The sequence below is a fragment of the Ceratotherium simum genome, chromosome 2, assembly GCF_057802395.1.
Source record: "Ceratotherium simum simum isolate JZ-2026a chromosome 2, ASM5780239v1, whole genome shotgun sequence".
NCBI lineage: Eukaryota > Metazoa > Chordata > Mammalia > Perissodactyla > Rhinocerotidae > Ceratotherium > Ceratotherium simum.
This window is the reverse complement of record NC_141901.1, coordinates 39,855,603-39,873,209: the sequence shown is the minus strand read 5'-3', so window position 1 is coordinate 39,873,209 and position 17,607 is coordinate 39,855,603. Positions and strand designations below refer to the sequence as shown.

The 17,607-nt window shown below is 48.3% G+C and overlaps 1 protein-coding gene across 1 annotated transcript; it reads left to right on the top strand.

Moving 5' to 3' along the window:
* The first annotated feature begins 3,240 nt into the window (after positions 1 to 3,240).
* On the top strand, positions 3,241 to 17,215 carry LOC106802755 (SLAM family member 9-like). Its single transcript, XM_087441347.1, is given in 7 exon segments — positions 3,241 to 3,344; positions 8,316 to 8,699; positions 11,025 to 11,321; positions 12,938 to 13,069; positions 13,271 to 13,362; positions 13,628 to 13,685; positions 13,688 to 17,215. Coding segments are annotated over 7 exon segments (1,068 nt in total). The 5' UTR covers positions 3,241 to 3,271; the 3' UTR covers positions 13,720 to 17,215.
* The last annotated feature ends 392 nt before the right edge of the window (positions 17,216 to 17,607 follow it).

The window sequence follows — 17,607 nt, the reverse complement described above, 5'->3', positions numbered from 1 at the left end:
GAAAATTAAAACAGGGCAAAGCTCCCCGTTCTTATTGAGCTTACACCAAATTGCAAGCCATTAGTTAATTTCCAGTGTTCTAAAAATGTTCTTTAAAAAATAGCCTAGTTTTCTCACTTTTTTAATGAAGGAAAGAATTTTTGAAGGTCCTTACTCTGACATTTTCTACCCTTCACATTTTAACATACATTGTAAATTATTCATTGTTTTCTAATTATGGCTAAAGTTGTTCAGTGTTTGCATACCTCTCCCTGAATGACCCACTGAAACTGAACATTACTCTGTTATTACTTTCTAAAGTTTTAGCTCTATTTATTTATTTTTGAGGAAGATCAGCCCTGTGCTAACATCTTTTGCCAATCCTCCTCTTTTTCTTTTTCTTCCCAAAGCCCCAGTACATAATTGTGTATCATAGTTGTAGAGTTGTAGCTCTTCTTTGTGGGACTCTGTCTCTACATGGCATGATGAGCAGTGAGTAGATCCGCGCCCAGGATCCGAACTGGCGGACCCTGGGCCGCTGAATTGGAACGCACAAACTTAACCACTATGCCACCAGGCTGGCCCCAGCTCTATTTATTTTTAATAAAAATACTAATTAGAATTTTTTATTCTATCAGCAAATAGTTAGATGGATTATAGAGGAAGAGGAAAGGAAGAAAAAATGGATAGCTATCACCCATCTGCACCTGCTGCTGTCTCCTCTTCTCTCCAGTTCAGCTCTGGGGCTGCCCAGCTGCTCTGGTGCAAACTATTCATGGCTGGGCTGGTGGCTCTGCTCTTTCTCCCAGGCAGGGTGGTCAGGGAAAAGAGCATATTTCAGATTGTCTCCTCCAAACTTTCCTTTACCTAAACACCTAGCCCTCCTCCTGGGGATACAGTTTCCCCTCACATCGTAAAGCAGCCAATCTCTCTCTTCCCAGGGTCTTTCACAGTCATGACTTGAATTTCTCAGAATCTACACTCTCCTTTATACCTCCTGGGCTTACCATGGCTGGGATGATGCTGTCAGCTTGTGAGCACTTTGCCGTTTATATAAATTATGACCTTGGACAAGCTACTTAATCTCTTTGGACTTTCAGGATGCTCCTTCATTAGTGCACATAATGCTTAGATAACATGGTGTTTTGAGGATTTAATTAAACATATATTGTGGATTAGTTGAAAGAACACATGTAAAGCCTCTGGCATAGAGTAGATATTCAATAAATGTATTCTTCACAGAACGCTCTCTCAACTGGGTGTCTTGCCCTTTTGGAATTCAAATAAAATAGACATGACCAAGTCCCTTGGTGGTCCAGAGAATTCCCTATAATTTCTGTGACTTCCTAAGAACTTACATTCCCCTGGTCACCTCTCAGATCTCTTGTTCTTCCTGTTGCTCAGCTCACTGAACTCTACATTTTTATCCTATCTGCGCTTCCTGACCCACACATTGTGCTGCTGTAGATCCAGGTGTGCCTTCCTTTATTTCCAAAAACATTCCTGGCATCAGGTAGTTGTATGTAGTACACTGTTATCAAAGGTTCTGTGGCTGACATGTGTGCTTTTTTGTGTGTTATGCCTTGGCACAGGATGGCTGGGATATAGAAATGAGGTTAGACACCTGGACTTCTAAAAAGTCCCTGGCATTTTCTCAGCATGTAACATTTAGTGTCTGAGTCTCTGCAGTGTCCCTGGCCTGCACCCACATTGCTGGTTCCCTTTCTCTAGGCTCCTCCTCCCCACTCCCCTTAAGCAAATAATTTTTATAACCCAACAGTTCACACATGAAGAGTGCTCTCACAATTGGTGTAGGGACATAGGGGAAGGGAACATATGAGACTTGCTCCCCATCACTCTGAGAGAGACCAGTGGTTGAGCTGCCTGGATTTTGACTCCATACAAGAAGGTTCTAACCATAGGACTCATGGACTGCCTTTGAGGTAATTTCCCCATTACTAGGTGGGGTTGGGAGAATCCAGCCAGTGTCGAATAGTCTCTTGTGTGGGATGCTGCAGAGCAGTTTAGGGGACACACAGACTGGACTCAGGTGACTTGCTTGAGTCCACACAGTGGGATTGGACCATAGCTGTGATGTTGGGGATTTTTTCCAGAGTTTGTTGTTAAGAGTCCATACCCTGACCCTTGATTTGCTGTGTGACTTTTCACAGGTTGTACAACCCCTTAAGACTTGGGTTTTACATCCATAAAATGGGTTTAGTTCACAGTGCCCTGACTACCTTGAGTGCATGGTCATGGGGCCAGTCCTGCAGATCCCACCTTGGGGTGTTCTACTTGGGCAGCTGTGGGGGAAACCTCAGTGGGGAGGAGAAGGAGGCACTGCCTGGGGGTTAGGAAGATGGTGCTGCTCCCCTAGGGCATGGGAGGCAAGAGTGCTCAGATGTTGCAGAGTATTCCATCTGGGGAGAAGAGTCCAGGGCCTGACCCTCAGTAGGTGGCGGTGGGTGTGAGGCAGCTGAGGTGTGGCCAGGAGGAGTGTGTAGATCTCTATCCCTGCCCCTCTGTGATGGCAGAAGCAGAGCTGGCAGAGACTTAGAGGGAAATGCTTGGTTGTGATGCAGCTAAGAGCCTATCAGTTTTTGTGGGGGTTGCTTTGCTGTGTGTGTAGGGAGCATTACTAACACTAGTGGCAGCTGAGACAGCCATACAGGTGCCAGCAATACATAAATGCCAATACTTGCATTGGGGCTGTAGGGATTTGACATTTCGCAAAAAGAGCTTGTTGTTTTGCTCACAGCTGCCAACTTAGGGAACTGATAGTTGAAGTTGGTGGAAAATCTGCATGGAAATTTGACTCATTAAATGGTGTAGGGACAGAGGACAGGAGAGGCTTAGCCTAGCCTGGCTGTAATAGAGTGACTTCTGAGCTGACCACAGGCCGGCATTGGTGGGCAGGGAGGCAGGCTGTTAACCAGAGAAGCAGGTGTCTCAAGTGGGTGTAAGGGTGGAAAGTGTGAGATCACTAAGCTGATTTTACCGCGGGGGTGGGGGGTGCGCCTCTCCAGCACAGTGCCAAGCATTTCATACACTGAGGCTGTTTATAATTTATTCTGCAATTACTATCGAGGTCCTACTGTAGGTGCTGGGGATGATATGGAAGATCTGAATGGCTGACTCTAACTACTGGGCTGTGATCCCAGAACTAATATTTAGCTCCGCCCTTGGGGTGGGGAAGTGTAAGGGGCCTGTCTGAGTGAAGCTTTTTCTCTGCTTTTGTCTTTGCCTCCTGGATGTTTCCTCTGCAGCTGAACAGGCTGGCAGGCAGCCTGCGATGGGACCCTGCTCAGCAGACCCCCACCTCTGCTGGGCCTCCTGGCTCCTGGGATTCACCAGCCTCCTCCTCAGTGAGTGGACGGGGCTCCTGGGAGGGAGTGCAGTAGGGTGGAGCAGGGAGGCAGGGTTTCCTTCCCTGGCTGCTGTCTTTGGTGAACAAAAGGACAAAACAACTCTTATAATTTAGCAAATGCACTGCATTTGGTTTAGAGTCCAGGGGTGAAGAACAAATGGCCTGTTGGTTGTGGGGAGGCTGGGAACCCTGGGCTCTGGGCAGCTGGGCTGCATGAAGGAGTCATTAACAGGGAGGTGAGGTCACTTCAGGTGTAACAGCAGGGAAGGCGGGAGAGCTTGGAGCTGCCTGGGGAGAGGGATGGAGACAAAGTAGTTCCTCCTGGGGACAGAAAGGTGGGAACAGAGCACCCCTGGCCTAGAACTCAGTGGGGACCTGACAGCCTCTGCAGCTGTCGTGTGGAGGAGGGGGCTGACCTGGCACCCCGTGTCTGAGTTGGAGGAAGCAACTCTAGTCTGGGCTTCTTGGGCTTCTCCACTGAAAACGGAGCGTGAAGGAGCGCTCCTCGCCCGGGTTTGGGGCTCAGCTCCAAGCACAAAGGAGCGAGTCCCTGGAAGTCTCACATTTAACTTAAAATTACTTGTGAATTTTGCATTCCGCCACAGTGTTAGTTTTCATCTTAAAAAGTTGAGAAATATTAATTTTTGGGTAAAAATCCTCTAGGGAGGCCCCTTTTTCACGCCTGTGTGTTGCATCACCCTCCACTGCCAAATGCTGCTTAGGTCCTGGAGACCCCAGATTGAAAGCACTGTTTTAGAGAAAAACCCTGGATGCAAAGGAGGTACCCATCAGCTTGGGAATGATTGAGCAGATGGAGGAGTGTCTTTGTCATGGAATAATATGGGGGATAAAAAAACAAGTGTAGGGATTTCCGATTTCCAACTTCCATGAGTAGGATGCGTGGATTTCCATGAGCAAGATGCAGGACACTGAATACAATGAAATCCTAATGTTGTAGATGAACAGGAGCCTTCAAAATTTAAGGGTGACTGTCCCCACATGTTTATAAATGGAGAAAATGTGGAAGGAAACATAGACTGCTAAGGCGGGTTCCCAGAGAGGGTGAACATGGGGAGGAGAGAGTGAGGAGGAGGAAGTAGAGAGGGGGGAGAGTTAAGCAAAAAGGAAACTGAAACAAAGACTGTCCCAAGGAAGGCCGAATATTTCATCTATGACTTTATCAGAGATTTTATGTTTACGTATAACGAAATTCAATGAAAAACTAATGGGAAAATAATAACTAGTGAATTATGAATTCAGGTGTAAGCTGTGAAAGCTCTCATTGTTGCATTTTTTTTGTTCTAATATCCCAGCCACTATATGAAGTTGCAGGGAATTTTATGAAGTAGTGGATTAGAGAGCATTTGTACACAGGATGTCTTGAATTAACAATGAGCTTTGCATTAGACCCCTCTAACTAGGTAAAATGTAGGCTTTCTCCACTTCTTCAATTTTATTTAAATGGAGAAATATGTTAAATTATATAGAGTTTTCTCCATAGGCCCTGGTGTTGTAAGGTTATATGAGAAAGAAAGAGAGAGAGAGAGGGATGAAGAGAATGAGAGAGAGAGTGAGAGATGGAGGGAGGAAGAGAAAAGGAGGAAGGGTCAGAAAAATGGACATTTTATGATGATATTTGAGTGTTAAATTTTATATTATTTAAATGAATTTTAACTCTATCTTGTTTACAACCATGCCCTCCCCTGGCTTTATTTTCTTCTTCAGGATTAGATCTTTTGTAGATCAGAGAGCTCTTGCTGCCTTCCTTCTCTTTCTAAGTCTTCTTCCATCTTCCTCACAGGTGGTGCTCACCATCCAGCTTCCGGGGCGGATCCTCCCCCGCAGCCTGAGGGCTGAGCCTCCTCCCTTCCTGGTTCCTTCCTCTCTAGAAAGTGGGGAGTCTGCCTGGGCTGCTGTTTAACCCTCCCCTAGCCAGAAGTCCCTGCTCTGCTAAGCCCTCTAAGTACTTGCTCCCCCTTTCCCAGGAGAGGGAAGTTGGAGGATGAGACTCCAGGGCCTGCTCAGATCCTGGTGATCAGACAGCAGTGCTGGGAGGGAGGAGCCCTGGGGAGGGCAGGAAAAGGGTAGGAGAGCTGATGGGCAACTGCCTGCAGAGGAGAAGCACAGGGCAGGATGAGAGGAGACCCAGGCTCCAGGTCTGGCTCTGTCCTGTGTGACCCAGGACAAGGTCACCCACCAGGGAGCCTCATCTGTGAAAGGAGGGGCCTGGGCAGATCCCCTCTAAGGCCCCTCCCAGCTATGACATGCTGGGATTCATGAGTCCACCGAGACAAGACTCTCCTGCGGTTACTTCAAGGCCTCTGCTCTGTCTCTTCATTCTGTGCTGTCCTATTCCTGTGGCCTGACAGATACTGCCAGTTGGTGAGCCTGATTAGGGCACCTTCAAAGAGAAGACCTCGGGCACTCCCTGTGGTCACTTCCTCAGCCCTCCAAGGAGGGAGGCCATCCTTCGCTTCATGCCTTGTCTTTGGGATCCAGCCTGGCCCTCTGTTCTCTCTGTCTCTGCTCCTGAGCGGGGTCTCCAGACCACCTGGAAGGACATCATGTCCTTTCCCCAGGGTATGGAAACTTGGTCTGCAAACCCCGCTCAGGAAAGCACGCTACAGCTGTGTGTTCAGAGCAGCTACCTGAGAACTTCAGCCATAGCTTCTTAGTTTCTGTCTGTTTAGTAGAATATACCAGCTTCTTTGAGCCCCAGGTTAAATAGAGCACTTCTGGTTAGTGTCTATTGTTGTACCCCATGTTGCATATTTCAACAGGAGATTAACTCTGAATGCCATGATTGAGTGAGGTAGTACAGAATACTTTTATTTCACTCACTACTTAGTGAGGGAACCAGGAGGCTGTTAGAACCAGTTCAAAGGAAGAATCAGAGACCATGCCCATATAAGCCATCAGGAATGCTGGAATGAGTGTCCAAAGAGATGCCCTCTGTTTACAGAGTTTATGGCATAGTTTGTGGCTACATAGAGAAAATCTGGAAGGATCCGCGCCGATAACAGTGCTTACATCTGGGTGGAGGCCCTCTTTGAACTTTTACTTGAATCAACTCCATAATCCATATAATAGTTTTTTATGAACACATAATACTTTTACATTACAAAGCAACTCACTAAAGAAAGGGGAAAATGCCCACACCAAATAGAGTTGATAATATAAACTTTTTCAACCCACGCTTGGGATAACATGTAGCCTGTCATTCCCTCCATCTTTACCACTCTCCCAGCAGCAAGGATGTCCTCAGGTACTTGATAACAAGGGAGTTGACAGTGGCCATGGAAGCCAGCTGCTGGGGGCACAGCAATAAATTTCCTTTCAATCTCAGGGCTTTGGTAAACAAGAAGGCCCTGGCTGGACTTCGACTCCCTACAGCCACCTATGGGATTGCACCCATGGGTGTCTGAGCCTATCCCTGTACCCAGGAGGAGACCTCTGGAAGGGGCAGCTGGTGGAGAGGAAAGGGCACCATCCTGGAACCTGGGAATGTCTGGTTCTTATCCCGGGTAGACTTGGTCAAGAAGAATCATCATCATAATGAGAAGGAACACATTTATGGAACAATTATTGAACACTGTGCTGAAAGCTTTTATCTTCTTAAATCCCCACAATAATTCTATGAGGTAAGCACTATTGTTATTTCCATTTCACAGATGAGAAGGCTGAAGGCAGAGAGGTTAAATAACAGCTCAAGTCCACACAGCCAGAAAATGGAGGAACTGACCTCAACCTAAGTCTTGCTGACTCTACAGTGCAAGCTTTAGACCACTCCATTACACTAGGTCACCCAGTCTGACACCTCGGTCCATCTCAATAAAAACACACTTTGAAGTGGGACTGAGAGGCTGTGAGGACCCTATGGTTTCTTGTGGTGAAGCTACAAGGTGGTGGAGGCTCCACCAGGTGTGACAGGCCCCCTCCCTCCCTCTCTCATGGGACATGTGGGGTGGGATATAAACGCCCCTTGTTCTAAGACCCTCAGGTATTGTAATTATTTGTTACTGCAGCACAGCCTAGCCCATCCTGACTACTACACTGCCTAGAAGGAGAAGAAAGGGAGAGCAACATTCATTACTTTATTAGTTATCTATTGCTGTGTAACCTGTTACTCGAAAAGTTAGTGCCTTAAAACAACACCATGTACAGTCTCACGGCTTCTGAGGGTCAGGATCCGGGGGTGGTGTAGCTGGGTCCTCTGACTCAGGGTCTCTCAGACTGGAATCAAGGTCTTGACTGGGGCTGCAGTCAGTTCAAGACTCAACGGGGGAGAATCCACTTCCAAGCTCACTCGTGTGATTGCTGATAGGATGCGGTTCCCGTGGCTGTTCAACGGAGGGCCTCAACTCCCCCCTGGCTGTTGGCCGGAGGCTGCCCTCAGTTGCTCACCATGTGGGCCTCTCCACAGGGCAGCTGACAGCATGGCAGCTGGCTTCATCAGATGGAGGGAGAGAGAGAGTGTGAACAAGATGGGTCACAGTCTTGTGTAACCTCCCATCGCTAAGTGACATCCCATCACCTTTGCTGTATCCTGTTCCTTAGAAGCAAGTCACTAGGTACAGACCCCATTCCAGAGTAGGGAGTTACAAAGGGAGTAAACATGGGCGGGGGGGGATCTTTGGACCCACTTTGGAAGCTGCCTCCTACAGATACGCACTTAGTATGTGCCAGAAGATGTGCTGGTGCTTTTGATCCTTGATCTCATTTAATTCATACTATCATTTTGAGGCAGATAAGGAAACTGCAAGTTAGCAAGTTTAAGTAACCTGTTCAAGGTTACACTCCACTAGAACCGGGACTTGATTCCAGAATTGCTTCAAATTCATTGTCCTAGGCTGCCTTCCAAGAATCAAGGGAGTATATTGGATGGATTTCATTAAAAAGATGAGTTCTGTGTTTCTCTCTTCTATTCTCGTTGAAAAAACACTCATGGTTCCTGTTTCCAATGCCCTAGGTGTCTGCAGCACTGGGGTCAAGAGTTCTGGAGCACATGGTTCTGGAGTTCAGGATTCTGTAGTCCACGGTCCTCTGAAGGAGATCCGAGGAGGTTCTGTGTTGTTTCGTGTGATCAAGGAGCCAGAAACCAAGCTGGAGGAGATCTCGTGGGGCTTTGGCCCTGGCTTAAAATACAGAGTCATGCTGCGAGTCCATAGCGGGGCAGAAGAGGCTCCAACCTGGGTCAGCCTCCAGGCCAAGTACAAGCAGAGGGTCCATGTGCCTAACATAACATCCCTGAGGATTGAGAACTTGACCCGTGAGGACAGTGGGCCCTACCGGGCTCGAGCCAGCTTAACTGGAGGACTGGAGTCTAGCCAGATTTTCCACCTCATTGTCTACGGTACGTGACACCCCCTCACCTCAGTCGCATGGCTACGGCTTTCTTTTGTAACTACAAATGTCACATCAGCCCCATTTTGCAGGACTCCTTCCAGACGCCACCCTTCAGGCTCTATTTTCACCCTTGAAATTATGATAAGTGGGTTCACCGCAAAGGGAGAGCAGAGCTGAAACTCACACCAGGGATAAAATCACTTCAGTGTTTTGGGAGAGGGAAATGGAAATTTGGGAGAAATGGAATTTTTGCCATAAAACTTATTGTTCTTTATAGGATTAAGTTTACTTAATTTGTGTATTAGTTTTCTATTGCTGCTATAATAAATTACAGTAGTCCCCCCTTATCTGAGGGGGACCCTCAGACCCCAAGTGGATGCCTGAAACCATGGATAGTAACGAACCCTGTCTAAAATATGTTTTTTCCTATTCATACATACCTATAATAAAGTTTAATTTATAAATTAGGCACAGTAAGAGATTAACAACAATAACTAATAATAAAATAGAACAATTATAACAGTATTATAAATGTAATAAAAGTTACCATAGATCTTAGCTACCTTGGCATATGATTTTTTTCTTTCCTTATAAAGTCAAGAACTTTCAAATTTGCACTTAAAGGAAGCACTTTATGACTTCTCTTTGGCATATGTGAATGGCCAGCATTGCTACTCTTGCTCTTTGTGGCCATTATTAAGTAAAATAAGGGTTACTTGAGCACAAGCACTGTGATACTTCCATAGTCGACCTGATAATCGAGCCAACTACCAAGTGACTATTGGGCCGGTAGCCTATACAGCTTGGAAAAACTGGAAGAAGGGATGATTCAGGTTCCGGGTGGGATGGAGTGGGATGATTCAAGATTTTAACATGCTACTCAGAACAGCATGCAATTTATAACGTGAATTGTTTATTTCTGGAATTTTCCATTTAATATTTTCGGACCATGGTTGACCATGGGTAACTGAAACTGCAGAAAGGGAAACCAAGGATGAGGCGGGATTACTGTACTACAAATTTAGCAGCTTAACTCAACAAAAATTTATGATCTTACTGTGCTGTAGGGCAGAAGTCAGACATGGGTCTCACTGGGCTAAAGTCAAGGTGTTGGAACCAGGTTCCTTTCTGGAGGATCCAGGGGAGAAAACATTTTCTTGCCTTTTCCATCTCCTGGTGGCTGCCTGCATTCCTAGCTCTCAGCCACCTTCCCCTGTCTTCACAGCCAGCAATGGTGGGATGAGTCCTCCTCACAGTGCAGCCCTCTGAACTCCTCTCCTTCCTTCTTCCACTTTTAAGGACCCTTGTGATTACATTGGTCCCATCCGGAGAATCCAGAATAATCTCACTATTTTAATGTCAGCTGATTAGCAACCTTAATTCTATCTATTACCTCAATTCCCCTTTGCCATTAACCTAACATATTCACAGGTTCTGAGGATTAGGACGTGGACATCTTTGGGGGGGGCACTATTCTGCCTGCTATAATTGGGAAATCATGTGTAGTCCATCCTCCCTGTCCCATCTGTTCTTACTCAGCCCCAGCCTGAGGCCAGCCACACTCATAAAAGATGCCACAAATCCAGCCCTAAGAGCCTCCATAGATGTAGGAGGAAGTTTACCTTACCACACTTCTTAAGAACCTCATTTAGCGACTCTTCCTTTCCCTACAGTTCCTCTGCATAGAGAAACACCCTGCTACGGAGAGAGTGGCTTTGACAGCTTTAGGTCCCCGTGGGATTTCTATGACTGGCTTGTAAATCTGTCACTTCTCTTCCTCTCTGTACCCCAAGTTCAGTGGCATGTTCTAACCACACTCGGGGTTGTCATTCCTAGTCGCTACCTCTGCATCTCCCACAAGTGTCTGTCCTTTGGGGCACATGTGGCCTTTCTCTGGACTCCCAGAGCTGGCTGGATGTCTTTCTTCACTGTGGGATCTATAGGCCCAGGCATTACCTCGGCAGGAGAAGCAGGGTGAGGGCCCTGGACCAGGACAAGTCCTTCATTCCTGAATTCTTCTCCTTCCAGGGAAGACCCAATTTCTACACATAATGGGCTTTGGGTAGGTGGAGTGCAGGCTTTATTTTCCTGTGGGAGATTTTTAAAACTTACCCAGTCTGGTGCAATCACATGAGCCTTAAGCCAGTGGCACCATTCCTTCTTGTCTCTTGCTATATATTTAGCTTTGGGGAAATTCTATTTGATCTATAAAATGTCTCACCTTCCATAGAGGGAGGAAGCCAGAGCTTCAGTGAGATAATAGATGAGAATGTGCAAACTGTAATGTTCTCCACTCATGTGAGGTTCCATTCTCTTGCCCCTCCCACCCCAGAGCCAGTGCCCCATCCCCAGATCCTGGTCCAGTCACAGTCCATCACAGCAGGCTGGTGCAACGTCACCCTGGAGTGCAGGGCTGTGCAGGTCACAGAGGACCTGAAGGTGACCTGGGAGAGCAAGGGCCTCCCCAGGGAGCTGGAACAGACAGGGACACCAGGACTAGCACCTAACTCCTGGATCCTGACTGTGAGCCTGCCTCTGAGCCAGCCCAGTGCCAGCCTCACCTGTGTGGTCAGCAACTCCGAGGACAAGAAAACTGTCACCTCCGCTGTTGGGGAGGTCTGTGCCCATGGTGAGTGCAACCTGCCAGAAGGGAGGGGCGCTCTTGGAGCTCAGGGAGCACTGGGGTCTGAGGATTCTGGGCTTTTCTCCCCACCATGTTCATCAGCACCACCTCCACCTGGTCACCCCATGCAGGACTCTGGGAGGCACATCCAGCTTGTTCCTGATTTTAAATGTCTCTCACGTCTATGCCTCTCCCCTGGTGCCCTTGCTGGTAGGCAGCAGCTGTCCAGTCCCTCTCCCCGCCCCACCCATCATCCACAGTGAGTCCAGAGTGGTCTTTTGGAAAAGCAACTGAATTGTGTCATTTGTCTGTGTCACCTGTAGGATCTGATCTCCAGTGACTCCCTTTAGGATTCAGGGCTCAGACGCTCCTCTGCCCATGGTTTTGGCCTCAATGACACACTTCACACCACACTGCTTGCTTGGGGTTCCCGAATATGTTCTGCTGTTGCCAGATTTGAGCCTCTGGATATGCTGTTTCTTTTCCCATGATTCCTCCCACCATTTGCCTTCATTTCTTGCCTTATTCTTATTGAAGGGTTTCCCTCAGGCACGGCTGACTTCAGTAACACGTGACCCATGTTGTCACACAGGCCCTGTGCTAGGTTTAAAGCTCTGCAGTGGCCATCTTGATATTTCTAAAAATTTTTGAACAAAAGGCTCCTCATTCTCATTTTGCACAGGGCCCTGCAGGGGCTGTAGATGTCCTGCCCTCAGGCATCACCTTTAAGGAGGGTTCCTGGCCCCCCACTGAGTGGCAATGCTCTGTTTATGTGCTTGTCTCCTCTGTAGCCTGGAACACCTTGAGGGCAGGGGCCATGTCTTGTTCTACTCTGAATACCTGTGCCAAGCACAGCTTCTGGCACAGTTTGTTCACGGTGTTCCAGTGAACGAATGAATGACCTGGTACCCCCTTGTGCAGCTTCGCCTCTCTAGTATATCCCCCACGAGCCACTGGAGGGACCTGATGTGTCAACATCACATAAAACCTCCTGTTGCCCTCCCCTCAGCCCCTGTACTGGAGCCTCAGATGGAGTTCAACACTCAGCATGACCCACAAGACCCTCTGAACACAGACTCCTGCCTCCCTCTGACCTTCCTTGCCTGGCTGTTTCCTGCCCTGTCCCCCTCTTGTCTGCTGCAGTGGGGTCCTGGCAACTCCAATGGGCTGGCTTTCTGACACAGCCATTTTCTGAACATTCTGCTCCTCCCTCCTGGAATGCGGTGCCCACCTTGAATATCTGGTAAACTCCTATTCCTCCTTCAAGACTCAGGTTACCCATCACCTCCTCTGGGAGGCCCTCCCTGAAGACCTGTGTATAGGGTTTAACCTCTATTGCCCTGTGATCCCTCTGGCTGGCACACTTTGTTGTTTTCTCAGTCTTTTCTGCTGGGTGATGAGCTCCAAGGGCGTGGACCAAGTCTTGTTCATCTCGATCTCCCTGGCACAAGCAGGAGCTCGGGCACCGGTTCAATGAATGAACCTCCGTGCTCCTCCTCTTCAGCTTCTGAACCAGGACTCTTCAGACTGGTCCACCTGCTCTCTCTATCTCTCCTGGCAATGGGTGTCTCAGGGTCTCTTTTGCCTTAACCTTCTTCACTCTCTCTGTGTGAGGGAAACAGATTCACATGGACAGGCCATTGCTGGCCCACTGCGAGCCATCTTAGGAACCATCGTGGCTGTGCTGTTGATCCTCGGGGCTGGACTGTGCCTTTGGAAGACACTTGGGAAGAGGATAATGGAGACTGGAGGAGGCAAGTTGCACTTCTCCTTTCTGGCTCAAATACCCTCCCTCCCCCACTGGGCCCTCAGCTCCCTTTCTCCAGCATTTTGCTGCTCAGGAAATGTCCCTGTGGAAGGGATGGTGTGTAGACATGGCCTTGGGGTTCATAGCAGTGGGGGAGGGTGCAGGTTTCCAAGGCCCAGATTCAAGCTCCACTCTGTGCATGACTCAGGTGCAGAATTGCAGGAGGAACACAGGAAGGATGATGGTGACATCCACTATGCGGAGCTGAGCCAGCAGGAGTCTCGAGAGGGCAGGGACAAGGTGAGAGCTGGGAGCAGTGCCCAACCTGGGCTCTCCCAGGTCCCTCTGCGCCTGGGTCTGGGCATTTCTGGCCCTGCTGTCTCTTTAACTCTTTCCAGATAGTCACTGGTATTTACTAAGAAACTTTACAACTGGGGCCAGTGTAGTGCTGGCAAATTGTAGAATTCACGTCCAGTTCCTGTCAGCAGCATTGGTTCCTTGTTGGTCCCTCGGGGGCCTCTCTATCCCTCAGCTGTTCTAGGAACCCTCTGTCTTGCATTCCTAGGGTATGGGTGAACAACATCTAGACGAAAAGGAGCCTCTCACTACTGTCTACAGTGAGGTCCAGAACCAGGCCAGGCTATGAAGATTATTTAATTGGAGAAAGCAGGGGAATCGCCATTCCTACGACACCTCCATGCTGAGCTTGATCCCTGCAGACACCCACCTCTTCCAGCTCTGGTCCAGCTCCAGCTGCCCCTGGTCTGTGTTACTCTGACCCACGTGTCCTCAACTCTCTGGGCGCATGTGGGCCTGTCACTTTATCTGACACCTCCCCAAGCTGCCCTACCACACAGGACCCTCACCTCTGCAGGACGAGTGCACTTCCTCTGTCGTTGACTTGGCTCCTGACCTCTCTCCTCCTGAAACTTCCCAAAGGGGACTCTCCTGACTGTCCATGTGTTAATCCCCACAGCCTGTGTGTCTTTCTGAAAACAGGAGCCCAGGCATGGGGACTGTGTAGAAGTGTTGACCATGCCACAGAGGAGGGAATGAAGCCCTTGGTTCTGGTTGCTGAGTTGGGGGTGAAGGGAGGCAGTATGGTGTGTGGGAGTCCTCTAAGGGACTGACCTGAGGCTTCCTTTTCACCTTGTGTAGGGTTCCCTTAGGGGGTGTTGGGCAGTGTATGTCCATGTGTGTCTGCATGTGTATGTCTAGTGTACATTATACACTGGCCAGAGACCTCGTTCTTGGCCACCTGTGCTAACCTGGACTTTAGCCCCAGGGTCAGTCCGCGGGTCCCAAACCCACCTTCCTGTGGAGTGGGAAGAAGAATTCGTACTATTTCAGGCCCTTTCAAGCCTTCTGGTTCTCAGAGAATGACCCCAGAGGCCCAAAGTTGGGAGTTGCATTCTTAGGAAAACAGCTTCAGCTCTTTCCCTGTCTTGGATAGGGATACCTACTGGTTAGAGTGGATGTCCAGTGTCCTCCCACCCACCTTGGTTCGGCTGCTATAGGGTGTGAGGGGTGTAGCTTGTGGGAAGGTCTGAATCAGCTCTGTCCAGACTCTTCTGTTGACCCTCAGCCCCCCACAACCATGCTGGCCTCAGACCCTCGGTCAGCTCCTCTTTGCTCACTTGCCTCCCTCTGTCTAGAATGACAGTTCCCTCTCCCTGTTCCTTGCTCCCATCCCTGCCTGTTGAAATACTACTCTTCTGCCTAAAGCCCCCTTCCAAGTCACATGTTGTGTGGATCCTGTCTGGTTCCCAAATGTTTGGAAATGGTCTCTCTCACATCTGACCTTTTCAAATACCTTGGACATAACTAAGGCCACTGCCACAGTCTGCCGTGGATTAGTCATGAGTGTTCCCTGCTGGACTAACCTGGGGCTCCCTCAGGAGGATATTGGGGCTGCAGGAGGCCAGGACCAAGAAGACAAGCACCTCTCTCTGTGAAGGATATGGGTCACCTTTCCTCCCACAGGGGCTCAGCAGACTGAGACCAAAAGCACAGAGGCTGCTGAAGGTCTTCTGGTTGTGGGTCCACGTGGAAGTAAGGATGGATATGCTGACCCCCATGATCCAGCTGATGACCTCTCATGACTCTGCCTGGCCCAGAGATCTGAGGTGGGGACTTCCTCACCCACCTCCAGCCTCACATTGCCTGAGGACCTGATGCAGCCTGCACTGTGGTGTGTGGGAGCTTCTCCCTCCGTGGGGGTCTTCACCTCCTCAAAGCCTCTGCCTCCTTCCTTGGATCGCAGCTCTTGGGTCAGAGATAGACTCACTGGTACTATGAACTGTGATGCCTTCCTTGTCTACTAGACTAGGTGTCCAGCTGGGTCTCTTTGTTCCCCTCCCATCTGAGCTGAGCTCAGCTCAGCTGCTTTATGCCTGACCTCAGAAAGCAAAGTTCTGAGCTACAGGCTTGAGCATAATGAAGCATTGCTAGGAGCCTGCTGGATGGTGCATGGATAAGGGAGAAGTAGGGGGATCCATAATAAGGCTGTTTCTGACCTCTTTTCCCTCAGGCTGAGCAGAAAGCTGAGAGAGAAAAAGATGACATCACCTCACTGGCATCGCAGGCAACCGGTCATGGTTGGGTGTCAATGCCCATGAGCCCAGGAGCGGTGCCCACCCATTAACCCTTCTCTTCCCACCTAAAGAAGGGAATTTAAAAAAATGTAAGGGAACTGGGCTTTCAAAGCCTGCAACGAACTAGGTTTTGTTGTTTGTTATTAGTGCCATGAGCTGCTTATGACTCCTAGATACCTTGGGCATGGCAGAGTGAAACCTTGCCCGGTCTTTTTGTGCCATATTCTCATCTTGTGGTGCTGAATCAGGTGATGCTCCACTGCTATTCATAGGATTTTCATGGCTATTTTTTTCAGGAGCGGGTGGCCAGGTCCTTCTTCCTAGTCTGTCTTAGTCTGGAAGACCCATTGAAACTTGCCCACCATGGGTGACCCTGCTGGTATTTGAAATACCAGTGACATAGTTTTCATCATCACAGCAACATGCAGCCGCCACAGTAGGACAACCGACAGATGGGTGGTGTTGTTCCCTGATCAGAAAACAAACCTCCACCGCAGTGGGGAGAGCGCTGAATCTTAACTACTAGACCACCAGGCCGGCATTTTTGTCCTAGGCATTTAAAAAATATTATTTCTTCTAATTCTTTCAAGAACTCTCTAGGGTAGGTATTATTATCCCCATTTTGCAGAACAAGTAATCAATGTTCCAAACCAGTAGGTGGCAGAGCAAGGCCTTAAATCCAGCACTGGATGAACAGGCATTCACATCTTACCCTTTACCACATGTGCATCGAAGAACTTGGAATCCTGGAATATTCTGATGGGAGTATCCTCCATTTGTTCCTCTCCCAAGGATCCTGGTCTTCTGACTCAGGTGCCCCAACTCTGGATGATCTCATACTGATGATGGATGGAGCAGTTGATGGTTGAAAGAGAAATTCTCCCTTAAGTGGACCATGGGGCCTTGCACTCTGGTGGAGATAAGATGAAGAGATGCTTCTCCTTCTTGAGTCTTGTGGGAATTCTTTCCTCTTGTGCAAGGTGGTTGTGGATTTCAGCATCCCCACCCTCAAACAAGCTCCCTTTTGCTTTATGATTCATAACTTCATTCAATAAGTTTTACATAAGTTTCTCATTTAGACTTTCAACAATTCTATGAGGCAGAAATCGCCATTCTACAGATGGAAATATAAAATCCAGAGATGTTAAGTACCTCACCCAGGTTCTCCAGAGTTTAAGGGATGTAGGCATGATTTGGGTCCTTGGGGATCGTAATTTCACTCATTTTGCCTTCTTCTCTCTCATCCCAGACATCAACACCATATTCCATTGGATTATACTTCATAATGCTTCTTGTATTCCATCCTCCTCTCATTCTTTTATTCCTGTCTTCCACCTGCAGCTGCACCATTTTAGACTTCCACCAGCAATGTATCAGGATTTCTCCACATCCTCTCCAACTCTTATTCTTTTTTGATTCTAGCCATCCTAATGCGGGTGATGTTGTATCTCATTGTGGTTATGAATTGTATTTCTTTAACTATTAATGATGTTGGACATCTTTTCATGTACGTATTGACCCTTTGTATACCTTATTTGAAGAAATCTCTTTCTCCCGGATTTTCTCTTGTCATGCGTTGCGCCCACCACTCCATTGAATCTGCTCTTGTCCAGGTCATCAGGAAACTCCAGGCTATTGAATCCAGTGGTCAATTCTCAGTCCTCATCTCCCATGATCTCTCAGCCACAATGGACCTATACTTCCTTGAAACACTGTCTTCACTTTGCATTCCCCACTCACTATTCTTTTCCTCCTACTCAGTTGTTTCTCCTTAGTTTCCTTTGTCAGTTTCTTTCCCATCTCTCCAACCTCTAAGTTTTGGAATATCCCAGGGTTCATACCCAGAGCACCCAGACCACTTCTCTTCACTATCTATACTCATTCTCTTTTCATGTTATGGCTGTGCACTAATACCCGGAACCTGTGACTGTATGTCTTTACATGGCAAAAG